We start from the raw sequence: 12891 nt of genomic DNA on the forward strand, positions 1-12891 counted from the left end.
GGACATGCCGCCAGGAGCCCCCGGGGCCACCTTTCCGCTCACCCTCCCGTCTCCGAGTTAACCACTATCGTCCGTGCTGAAGCCAGGTGCGCTGTTTTCAGACCCTGTCAGGATACCTAAGACACTACGAGACTGACACTGCCCTCGGGGGGAATCAAGAGGGGGACCGGCAGGATAATTATGGCATTATCTTCCTGAAATTAGCAAACTTCCTGAGTAATTTAAACGTTTTACTCATTTTTAAAAACATTAAAACAAACAGAGTGTATTAATAAGAATAAAAAAGTGACATTTTTTAAATAAAATAGTCTCAAAAAAATTGTTTACAAGAACTGAGCTTAGAGAGCCTCTCTGAGCTCCAGCCTGCCCCACAGCTATCTGCTCACCCTCTTCCTAGAGGTGAACTTTTTGAACTTTGGTGAAAAAGATGACACACACCAGACGAACGGTGTGGAAGGACGAGCCGGGAGAGGAGTGTGCACAGGCGGCCGAGGCATGACGGTGGCCGAGGAGGCGGCAGAGGAGGAGGGCTCTTCCCCGGGGGGACCAGCTCGGCAGCTCGCTGCCCACTGCAAGCCTCTCACTACCAGAAACCTACTCCACGGGCATTCAAACCTCCAGATCCTGCCCAAAGTCAACAGCTCCCACTTCTGCTGAGCTCCTCCCTAGGAGGGGTCCACAAACACTGCCCTGAAGCTCAAGTCCTCCTCTCCAAGACCCCTTCCAAACTCGGGCGAGAACTCCAGCACAGACCGGGACGCTGCCGAATGAGATACGAAACCAACTTTCTGACTGTCGCTGGACTTCAGTTAGTGTTTCCACATTACGGTCCTCTACCTGTGGACAGACCCCTTCCACGGCATCCACCACGATGATGCAGCCGTCACAAATGCGAACAGCCGTGGACACTTCCGAGGAGAAATCCACATGTCCCGGAGAGTCTATCAGATTGACCAGGTACTCCTCGCTACCTGAAATCAAGGTGGAAAGCAGACATTTTCAGTGCATAGGGGGCAATACTCTTCATCACAAATTCTAGAATGAGAAAGCATCTATGCAATGACTGAATAAAGCTAAGAAGCCAAAGGCTCAGTCAACAGCAGCACTCCAATTTAGGAATTCCCACTGATGGAACTCGATTTCCAGTGGCATCTATAAAAAAATGTTGAAGGACGTCATTATTCCAGTCGTCACCTCTTCCTCAGGGCGCCGTGAGCCAGGCACTCGCGACACGCCAACCTCGCACTGCCAGGTCCTCACAACGCATGTGCGAAGTGACCACCACCAGATCCATTTCACAGATGAGGGCGTTGAGACTGAGTGAACGCTGTTCAAAGGGACCCAGCAGGAAATAACCAATTTGAAGACACAAAGAAGCTGGCCAACTACCCCCATCACTTCTCAAAGAGCAGCATGTACATCAGCTCAGCCAAGCTTCAGACTCGATTCTCCAGCACTCGGAGGGGCACTTAGTATATGCCAGGCAGCGTGACACGTGCTCTCATGTATTATCTCCCGTGACCTTTATGACGAAAGTATCAAGCTTGCAGCAGGGCGATGACCCTGCTGACCTGTGCTGCTCCTGCTCTGAAGGTCTCCCGACCCAGCATCCCTGTCAGGCCCACATCCGTTCGCCCCTGTATCAGGCCCAGGCAAGTGAGAACTGGCCACCCTGGCTTACAGAGATGTAACAATACAACATAGCTGAGTGAACAGTGCAAAGAAACAGCAATTCATTAGAATTCTATACTCATTTGCTACTAAACTTGATGTAACTCCCTTTTAAAGGCAAAATAGTTATTTGAATGCCTAACAACCACAGGGCTGACTGTTATGATTTATGGGCCATTCATAGCATTTTCCCCAGAATATAACTTGCTAATAAATGACCTTCCCAATTTGGAACAGTCCTGAAGCGGTGAATTAGACTAGTTCCTGCTATAGCCTTATTGCTGTATTTCCTGGGCATTCCAGTTACGTATCTTCATTTCAGGGGACTGACCTAATAAGCTGAGAACCAACCCAGCTTTTTTGTTGTTGTTGCAGGTAACTGGGAAAAAATAAAGTTGGAAGACCTCAAGTTAATTCTAAGAGGTAACTTGGTGACAGGGCACTATGAGAGGAGTCTCTCCCTTGCCCACAGAGCCTTCGGGTTCAAAGTGCCACAAAAGTTGTTTCGGTGAAGGTGCAGAGCCGTCACCGCAACCCCAAACATCTCCCCTGGGAACAGCCTGACTTCATGTGACAGATCACGTCTGACTTTCAAAACACTGGAGACGTTCACTAAAGCACACAGAAGGTTGGTGAGAATTTTCCTTAAAACAAAGAGAAACACTCAAGTTATGGATGAAGATCTGAGTTCATACAAGTATCTTTTATGTTACAGTGTATTAGAAGATGAGATCTAAGAACAAAAATATCAGAAATACAGGCATTAGTATGCCTTTGTCTAAGTCCCTGCAGGGGTACGTGGAGCTAAAAGGAAGAGATGTATAGAGAGAGAGAGAGAGAGAGAGAGAGAGAGAGAGAGAGAGTGTGTGTGTGTGTGTGTGTGTGTGTGTGTGTGTGTGTGTTTTGAGGAGGTTCACATAAGAGTGAGGGAGCAGTGATCTATGATCTAGAAACAACTGAACAGCAGACACATTTTCTCACTACATGAACCCATCCAGAGGCCTCCCAGAGCTTCCTCCACAGACAGGCCGGACCACGTGCGGGCTGCTGTGACCAAGCTTCACCCCACTCCCTTTGGCTTCTCTCCGTGGTCTAGATGCCAGTCTATACCCGCCACCCCATCTGTGGCCGCGCCCTGAACTCAGACTCACTGAGAACGTCTCCACCTTCGAAATCCTGCTGCTCAGGTAGTGGACCGAGTAGTTCCAAGGCCACGTTCTCGATTCTTCGACTCACTAGCATTTTTGCTTGGAAGGATGTAAGAACCAGCACCAGAATAAGAAACCCTAGAGTAAAGCACAGGCTGATGTTCGCTTCTTGGAACCCATATAAGGGTTCCGAGGCTTTGCAAGCTGCCTGGAATCTCTGGATGCTTACTCCACCCTGGCGGGGAACTCAGAGATCAAGGACCTCTATCTTTCCCACAATTTCACATTACCTAACATGTGCCATCACTGTAAGGAGTAGGTCCTACTGTCAGAACTGAAGGAGTGACAGCAGCGTGCCTTTGTCTAAGTCCTGCAGGGGGACGTGGAACTAAAAGAGGGAGACACATTTATATACCTTAAAGACAGACCTGAGCGTGCTTAAAAACTGATGGTTAGGCACATTAGGACAAAGGGAAGGGAGAGACTGAAGAAACAGGAGAGAAAATAGGGGAGAAGTCCAGAGCACAGGCCTTTCACAATGACAGGAGGCAAGCAAAGATACTAATACCATTAGGTTTTGAGGGGTGGTGGCAAGCAGTTGAGAGAATTCTTCCATTTCCTGTGAAACAGAAGGTAAAGATTTCTACTGAGGCTGAGGGGAGGGGATGAGGGGTGGGCAAATGCCGTTGGAAGGCACTGAGCGTCACCCAAGCAAGGAGCTCGAGAGGCCTGCCAGCCGTCCCGAGGGGAAGCCAGACCCGCTCAGGCACATGAAGGCGAAGCAGACAGTCGGCCTACGGAGGACCAGAGCTTTCCCGGGAGGAGCATGTCAGAAGGTCAAGGAAACAGAGACTGAGGACCGAGCACACTGCCAGTGACACGACACATCTGGGCTCTACACGGGGATGAATGGAGGACGCTGAGGGGCACACGAGACTGAGGGGCTTTACAAGGTCAGAGTGGGTCCTCCGTACAAGGGGAGGGAGCTGGGACACTGTGCAAAGGGAGGGTTTAAACTGGAAATGTCCAAGGGGACAGGTCCCAGTGACTCTAAGATCCAGAAGGCAGCCAGGACAGTGGGGTGGAGCAGAGATCAAAGCACTCGGCTGTGAGACAGTCACTCTCAGGGTGGTAAAAGCGACCTCAGTGGGTACGGGTAAGAAGGGAAATTAGGAGCCAGGTGCCAAAGTCCTACTGAACAGGGACTGTGGCCAGGAGCTGACAGCTGAGGGGAATAACTGGACACTGTGAGTGTCAAAAGAGATGGAGCTTTAAAACAAGGGTGGAAGAATTAAGCTTTGAGCCAGAACCAGGACACCAGGAGGATGGAACACCATGCCCCAACCCGGGAGAAGATGAAGCAGGCACGAACGGGTGGCATTCGCCTCAAGTTCAAGAAAGGCAGCGTCCTCGGAAACAGTCAGGACACTGGGAATACAGGGATGTTTGGAATGTCTGCGGATAAGTTTTGGGAAGAAAGGGAATAGGGGAAGTTGAGGGAGGGTGTTAGAATCTGAAACATGGGTCAGAGATGACTAGAAAGGTCACATCCGGTGGCAAGGAGATCAGGGATGTGGGTAATGCTGGCCACGAGATGTCCCTAAGGAGTCCCAGCCATCCCTGGTGGATGGGGGGGGGGGAAATCAATCACGTCCTAGACGGACTGACCTCCAGGATAATCCTGGTCTAACCGAACAGGCTGGAAATGTAACTACATGCTAACTACATACAAACTACCGTCCTGGGCAAAGTGTCTGAGCCGCGCATGCTCCTCCGTGCACATACGGAACACGACAGTACCCACCCCAGAGAGCGGCTGTGAAGACGTGCAAGAGCACGCCCAGGAGGCACCCAGCTCGGAGGGGCACCGCGACGCACCCGCCGTAGGGCCTGGCGTCAGCTGATGCCTCAGCAGGTAAAGCACCATTATCGTGAGGAAAATATCTGACCTTTAGTCCAACAAGGGACAGGGAAACTCGCTCCTGCCCTAGGTCCCAAAGGAAAAGGACGATGATCAGAACCGTGGGTCAATGTTCACATATCCGGAAGGAGAGGGAAGCCACTCCCTCTCAGGAAGAAAGAAGACTTCCTGACGCGTGCGGGCCTTGTGTGAGCCTGGATGGCCTGAGTCAGCGTCAGCGCGGGTCAGTCTGGGGGGACTGGGGGCAGAGCCACAGGGCCGAGACCAACGTGGGTGCAAGTTCCCCACCGGAGCAGAACCAGCCACTCAGCCCGGCTGAGCTGCTCACAAAGAAATGAACTTGCGTTTGGACGTCTTTGCAGAAAGCCCCGCCGTGTCCTTGGTCTCAGCATCGGGGGCACGTCCGAGCTGCCCGCGGCTACCGCCTGGGTGAGCCCTGCGTGTTCCACTGACTGGATGATGGCTGTCCCACATGCCTGAATGCCCCTAAGTTAAACCCCACTGCACTGTGTTCTACCATGTTATAATTTTTAAATAAGCTCTCAATATTTTAAAAACTGGAAAATCCTACCAAAAATCTTGATGTCAACTTTTCTTGAAAAAACCGATTCCTATAGGGCACCAATCAGCCGGAGCTGATGGCACTCACCCCCATCCAGGGAGGTGTGTCTCAAGGGCAGCAAAACCCACTCTCTAGCCCTAAGAGTCCCCCCAGATGGCCTCACTCATGTCAGACGTGTGGGCCTCGACACTGCATCGACAGCTATAACACAGTACTTAATCATCATGTCTAACTGAGGCTGGAGTTAGTTAGTTACCTACTTGGGGGGACATAAGTTAGATACCTATCTCACAGCTTATGTGCAAAACACACATGCAATTGTGGCTCGATTAAATGTAAGAACTGAGAACAAAATAACTAGTGGTTAAACAAGGAGTAATTTTTCATTCTTGTGTTTAACTGTATTTGTATAGCATACTGAACTTTCTATAATGTAAATTTGTAAACTCATTTGAAAATTTTAAAGACAAATCAGAGTGAGAACTTCAGGAGTTCGGCCAAGAGCAGCGTTCACTCACAGGTGCACAGAACTGCCACAGAGCAGGGATGACAGGACAGCCTGAGACCGGTGCATCCACGAATGTCAGACTCCTCAGCCTATTTGAATGCATTTCTTTCATCTCTATCTGCATTCTAGGCTACCAGACTCCAAGATATTACAACCCCTTAGGCCTTTTTATAGAATGTGTATTGTTGGGAGTATTTCTTAACTCTTGAAATGACCAGATAAATGTATGGTATCCTTGTGGGAGGGGCACAAAGAGGGGTGGGTAAGAAACAGGTCATGAGTTCAATGAATATAGACTTGACCATTCAATTCCCAGGGTCCTATACCCATTCCCCTACAAAACTACACCAGAAAGACAAAAGTCAACTTAGCAGTGTTATGGGAGTATATGGCATTAAGTAAACCTTGTAAAATGTTTAGAACAGGGGGCAAGAGAACTGGAGACAACATCCAGGGAGAGTAACTAAAACTGACCTTAGAGGAATATTCAACTGAAAACAGACTAATACATGCATGGAAAATGGAAGCTATGAGGCTCTTGAAATCTACAAAAATAAAGAAAGGTAAGAAATAAACTGGCCATTGACCCATTCTCTGGATCACAGAATGAGGACATACCCTTTAAAATGTAGGATGTAGTCTTAAAAAAATGAGGCATCACTTTAAATATTAAACGCTGGGAATTCACGTACCTCTGAGCTTCAGAACTGCTCTGGTACAAAACTATTTTTAAGACTGACCTCAAGGGGGTGGTCATGCCCCATACAGTATGTCCCTTGTGTGCCCCCAGAGATACGCCACAGCGCAGGATGAACCACAGGCCAGTCCATTAGGGAAATGAAATTTATCTTTATTATTGTTTTCTAATTATGAAAATACTTATTTTGTGTAAAATTTCCGAACAATACAAAAATAAATACTCTTAAAAGTGTACATTTCACATAATCCACTTCCTGCAGATAGCTAATCTTAAGATTTTGGTATGTACCTTTCCAGACATCTTTATCTACATGCATATTTTTATAACCTAAACACATTCATATCTTACAAGTATTTGTTTTGCAACTGGGTTTTTGTCTCTTCACATATTTTCTCTATATCACATACAGAGCACAGAGTTTGAACAGCTGCATTGCACTTCACAGCATGGATGTATGTTTACTTAACCATTTTCAAAGACAAGACATTAAGGTTGGCATTTCCACTAATAAACTAAGGTTTTTCCACTAATATAAACATTTTGGTGAATTATCAATGAACGTGTGTCTCACATTTTGACTGAACTATTCCTGTCAGATAAATTTCTAGAGGTGTTACTGTCAAAATGACAAGCTGATTTGGGGAAACAAGCTGTAGGGACCATGCAGCACACACTTAGGTAAACAAGACTCTCAATTCAATACAAGTCACAGACCAGGAGGACGCAGCCAGGAACTGGGACTCACGGGCTGTGCCCACAGGCTCCCAGGAGGCCTGACCTTCCTCTGAATCTCCGGGGTGGAGGGGGGCAGTGGGACTGCCGCTCCCATGCAGCCAGCCAGCCAGAGGCCCCCAATCCGCATCGGAGCCTGGACAGCCTGACTGACAGCAGAGCACTTGGAGGCCAGAACGAAATTCATGGAATACAAAGCAAAGAAACTGAGGCATGCAATTAATTCAGGAAGAGAGAGAGGCTATGGAAGATACAAAACTGTTTTTCTCTAAAACGCCCACTGACTCACCATTGGTATAGTGCAGGGAAATGGCACTGGACTTCATAGTGATCCCTCGTATCTGTTCATCTTCTCTGCTGTCCATGTACCTTAGCTGCAAAAATGCAACAAGCGCACCCTTATTTCCCAAGGAATTCAACATTAAAATGGACAGGTGTGGACTTTGCTTTAAGTACTCACATTTTAAGCTAAAAAGCTTTTTGCATTGTGTTTTGGGCAGAGGGGCTGGAGAAGGGAAGCTGTGTGGTGAACACAAGACCATCTGAAAGAAGTCATCACTTTCCAAACGCACCCAATGCCTCACACCCTCCCCAGAGCTCTCCTTCAAGTTTCACAGGGATGCCCGGTGGCCCATGAGCAACACCCAGGAGGCGGCAGTGGAGGACCTCTTCCGGGCAAGAACAGCCATCCTCTCCCTGTGCACAGCTGCTGGACAGGTCGGCAGGGGGTGAAGGTCTCCAGTGGCATGAGGAGCCTCTGTTCCTTTTCCCCAAGTAGCAAATTTTAAACTCACGTTTTTAAAAAAGAAAAGTACAGAAGATGCATTTAACATCACCATTCGGCTAATGGCTCTCGTAAAGCACTCACGCTTTGAAATAAGGGCCCACGCCTGCTCTGCAGGCTCTGCGGCGGGTCCGCACTGGGCAGCTTCGTGCCCACCTGCAGAACCAGCCCCCGCTAAGCCGCTCACTGACCTGTTCCCTCTTCAGAATCGTCTTTTCCCTGCCCTGCCTCATTTCTTTCCACTGTCAAACTTGTGAAAAACTCTTAACCTTCACATTGACTCATTTCTTTCACTCAAAAGAAACTGAGAATAACTTAGTGATGCACATATACTCATTCCACATCGATTCCTTAATTTTCAAAAAGGCTTCTGTTCCCACAGCTCTGGCAAAACCCAATTCCTAAGCTACCAGTGAGGTCTAGCCGAACACAGTCGTACTCCTCAACCCTCACTTCCTGATTTCGGCGCGGCAAGGGGCAGACGCACCCCAGGAGCTGAGGGTACGCCTGTGCTCACGCGCACGCGTGCAAGGCTTCCGGGAGCCGGGATCCAGCCCCTCCGCTCTCTCCGCAGACCCCGCGGCCGCTCCCCTCTCCTCTCAGACAGGCCTTTCTCTAAGAAGTCTCAGGCCCTTGCTGTTCTTCCACATGGGCATGTTTTTAAGCACTGAGTTGAGACAAAATATGTACACGGCATAAAGAGTAACACCACCATGAACACCTTGGTACATACCCTCCTATTTAAGAAAGAAAATAAAAGGTTCCTATTACTCTTGAAGGGCCGCTGTGTGCCCCTGGCTCAGGAGTAACCATTATCCTGAACTTCATCTTGTTCATTCACTTGTTTTCTTTATAAGTTTTTAAAAATGAGTGTATCACTAAGCAATATATTATTCAGAGTTGCAGGTTTTAGGCCTTATACAAATGGAAACATACCGCACAGATGTTCCATCTCGTTTTTCTCGGCCTCCTCTGGAGAGCACCTCGGGCCGGTTCCCGCACAACCTGCCTCACGTGCCCAATCCGCCCTTCAGTCTCCCAGCTTTGCTTTTTTTTTTAATTCAATTTTGCTTCTCCACCTCCTCCTCTCTTTATTTCCAGTCACCTGATAAATCCTGACCATTATATCCCAAATTCATTAAGGGGAAGGACATCTCCATTTTTCTGCTGCAAGTAAATTATTCCAAGTTCTTTCCACTCACAGCCAAAAACAAAAGTCTCTTTAATTTCATTTCCTAAAACGCTATTTTCACTAAGACGTTCGGGCTTCAGAAGCCCTCCTTTGGTACTGAGTCTAGTAGCCTTCGAGGTCTTATATAATCTGATACTTTCTCTCAACCAGTTCATTTTCTGTCTCAGCCATCTCTAGGCAAATCTTCCACTCAAATCAAGCACAACACACACATCAAGCCTTATCCACTTTATCCATGTTATTTCCCCACCTAATGGTTTCTCTGTCTTCTTCTCAAACCAGCCAACTCACCCACCCATGAAAAATCTCTCCCTCTGTGAAATCTTCCACAATACTGCCTGCCTATCATTTGAATTGCTGCAAAAACTCATATTTTCACTAATAAAAAATTATTATAAACTAATATAAAGCAATATTGAAATAACTTTTTCTCAACACCTATTTTATCTTGCTGAATGGACTGGCAACTTCATAGATGCGTAGACTATGCTTCATACTTCCTTTTGGACCTCTAAGAACACAGCAAATAGTTTACCGCATTGCAGAGAGCTAGTACTGAAACACAGTAAGTATGTATAAATACAGTAACATACCTTTCCTGCCAGGCGGCTGGAGATGATTCCATTGCTAGATATAAGACAGTCAGCCAGAGTAGTTTTCCCTAGTAAAATAACAATATTAATTAAATCTATTTCTTTTTTTAAAGGAAGCAGAGGAAGGGGGTACATCTACAGATTTAATATCTGAACATGAGAACTGGTTCAGCAAAGATTTCCTATTTATCAGTACTGAGTGAAGCAAGACATTAATGGGCATTTTAAAGAGCTACGGACTTCTGAGCAGAGTGTCAGTCCACAGTGCCGGAATCTGGATCTCCAACCCTGTGCACATCAGCCTCGCCTGAAAAGCTGTCAAGCAACTTGTTTAAGTGCGGAACTTCTTTTTAGATTCGAGACACAGTTTACACAGCCAAAAGCACAGACTCTGAAGTGAGGAGACAAACCACTGTGCCAATCAAATATAGAACATCCGACAACTCTTAACAGTCACTAAAATCTGCCCTTAAGAACCTGATCAAGTTAACTGTAACTTTCTTTATCAATCACTCACTATCTGTAACAGTGACCATGCTTATCAACTTAAACCCCTGATGGCTCAGAATGACAGAGAACAGCACAGCAATCATTTTTGCCTCTGAACAGTATACTGGGCAAACATGCCCAGAAACAACAGGACATAATCTTCTGCCATTACTACCTTTATGGCCTTAGCTGGTAGATGCCACTTAAACTGTCTTGAGAAAACACTTACTTAGCAAAGACACTGGGAAATGGACCATTATCAAGTAAGCTAACACAAGCCTGTGCAGGGCATCAGCTACACTGTAAGTACGAGTGCCCCTAGTACTGGAAAATAACTAGCAATCTACTTTATAAGGAAATTCTTTGTATACTCAAGTGCATATTTACAGTTACCTTTATCAAGTCCACATGATTTCAAGCGGTACAAACAAGTAACTTTGAAGAATGCTGCAGGTGTGTATACAATTACCACAGCTGGTCTGAGTAATAAAAGGAGGGTTTTTTCTTCAAGACAAGTCCCTACCGCACTCGAGGGTTTTTGGCAAAGCTTCGGCATCTGTGTGTAGGAGTTACCACCACAGACCAGTCAGTGGGTGGGAGCACTGGACTTGTAATACTGTGCTGTCTGTCAGTAAATATTACACATTAGCTTATAGCCCCACAGCCTCACTTTCCTGCTACCCAATGGAGTAGAGAGGAGGATTCATTCTAAGTACAGCAAGCATATGTCCCCTAGGGTGTAAGTGCAAAGAAAAGCAGGGACATGGCTTTATTCGTGGCTGTATTCCTAGGACCAGATTAATGCTTCACATACAAGGAACATTCACTGAATATTTGTTAAATGAATAAATAAATCACAGGTTTTCTAGCACAGTACTATTTTAAGATAACTTTAAAGAGTTAACTTAAAAGTAATTTTAAATTACTTTTTTAAATTAAGTTATACACAAACACACATGTCATTGCCTTGCCACATGATTTAATTCACAAAGTAAAAAGAATACTTCTGCCAAACCCTATGTCCTCAAAATGTGTTCAGCGTAATTAGAAAAACTCACGGGGCCGGTCAGTCACTGTATGCGCATGCACAACTCACTTTCAAACTTGCCTTTCAGCCCACCTGTAAGGCGACCCATTACCTCTCCTTTCAGTTCCTGCACTTCTCTCCAGCTGTTACATCAAAGGCCATCTCCACCTAACCTCTTTGCTGCCTTTCAATCCACCCTAAACAATTCCACCAGACCAGTGTTTCTAATGTCCTATTTGATACGTTGTTTTACGTTGTCCCCCACTGGCTCCCTGCTACCTAACGGTAAATATTAACGGCCACCTTCATGATAGTGCATTCATCTGCCAAGGGCCTCTCCCTATCCCCACAATCCTGTAACACAGGCGCTGTTTTCATCCCAGTTTACAGATGTTGTATACTGAGGCTCAAAAAGGCAAAGTAACTTGAAATGGAGTTTTGAACTCAGGTTGTCTACCTCCAGGGCTGCAGCACTCAACCTTTATCCCGGCACCCAGCTGGCGGGAAGGGCTCTCTGAGATACGGCCTGGTCTGCCTCTCCACTTTCATCTACTACTGCTCACCTTCCAGACAATCAGCAGGTTTTATTTCACATGCCCACGCCTATCGCTTTGCTGTGGCTCCCTGAACAGAGGAGAAACCAGCTTTGCAGGAGGCAATGCTATGGTGTCACAGTGACATGTGTCAGAGTCACGCACACCATGCCTAGCCATCCCTGCCCCTCCCGTGTCCTGTGCTTCAGTCACACACATTTCCTTCTCCCCCTGTCGCAGTATTTGCATGACACTATTCCCACTTGGAATGTGTGTCGCCACCTGCCACCTTGAGTCCCCCTTCAAGGGTCATCTCCAATAGTGATTATGTTGGAAGCCTTTTCTTAACCTATTCCTAGCTTGCCAATCTTCCAGTTCTCTCAACCCTCATGGGCTACTTTTGGGTTGTCTCATTTCCTGACGCCTCAACCCCAAATTTCTACAGCCAGGCTGGTGCCCTATTCATAAAGCCCTACTATCTGATGAACGTATCAAAATACCCCGAACTTATCAGATGTCTAATAGCTAATGACTTAGGCAGAATCACATAACACAGGTTCTCAGGACGTCATGTCAAGACTATAGGCTTTTTGTGGTTCAAAGCCATTTCAAAAATTCTTCATAGTTTAACAGAAACTCAAGAAGTTCTTTGAAAAAACAAGTATGACATATACTATACAGAGCAATGCTGATCACTAGCTGTGCTCATTTCAAATGCTTCACAGTGTGCTTTTCTGATACCAAACTTTCAAAGGGAACAAAACTTGCTTCTTAGCAAGCGACACCCCCGACTGCCCACAGCGCCACTCCACCGACACACGTGGTCACACCCCACTTAATTGCCTTAAAGAAGCCACATAAAACAGTCCTTACCATGGTCAACATGAGCCAAAACACAGATATTCCTGATGTTAGCGGTGTTTTTCTGGAGCTGGATCGTCTTATCCAAACTACTGAGCACCATGCTCACTGGTTTCCTGGGACTAAACATTGGGTACGCGTTACAAATGGCACAAAGGCTAAGGGTCAAG

The 12891-nt window shown here is 46.6% G+C and overlaps 1 protein-coding gene across 5 annotated transcripts in view; it reads right to left on the bottom strand.

Annotated features, from left to right (window-relative positions):
• The window catches only part of EFL1 (elongation factor like GTPase 1), a 103516-nt gene that overhangs the window by 90035 nt on the left and 590 nt on the right, over positions 1 to 12891 (bottom strand). For 4 of the 5 annotated variants that reach the window (XR_012127162.1, XM_073227136.1, XM_073227135.1 and 1 more), the window contains exons 2-5: positions 12734 to 12843; positions 9812 to 9879; positions 7532 to 7616; positions 838 to 971 (exon numbers count right to left, since the gene is read on the bottom strand). Coding sequence is in view for 4 of the 5 variants with exons in the window: in XM_073227136.1 (XP_073083237.1) it covers positions 838 to 971; positions 7532 to 7616; positions 9812 to 9879; positions 12734 to 12824 (378 nt within the window). In the remaining variant the exon portion in view is untranslated. The remainder of the gene's footprint in view (positions 1 to 837; positions 972 to 7531; positions 7617 to 9811; positions 9880 to 12733; positions 12844 to 12891) is intronic. The other variant, XM_073227137.1, reaches the window with a different exon arrangement.

This window comes from Manis javanica, chromosome 18, assembly GCF_040802235.1.
Source record: "Manis javanica isolate MJ-LG chromosome 18, MJ_LKY, whole genome shotgun sequence".
Classification (NCBI taxonomy): Eukaryota; Metazoa; Chordata; class Mammalia; order Pholidota; family Manidae; genus Manis; species Manis javanica.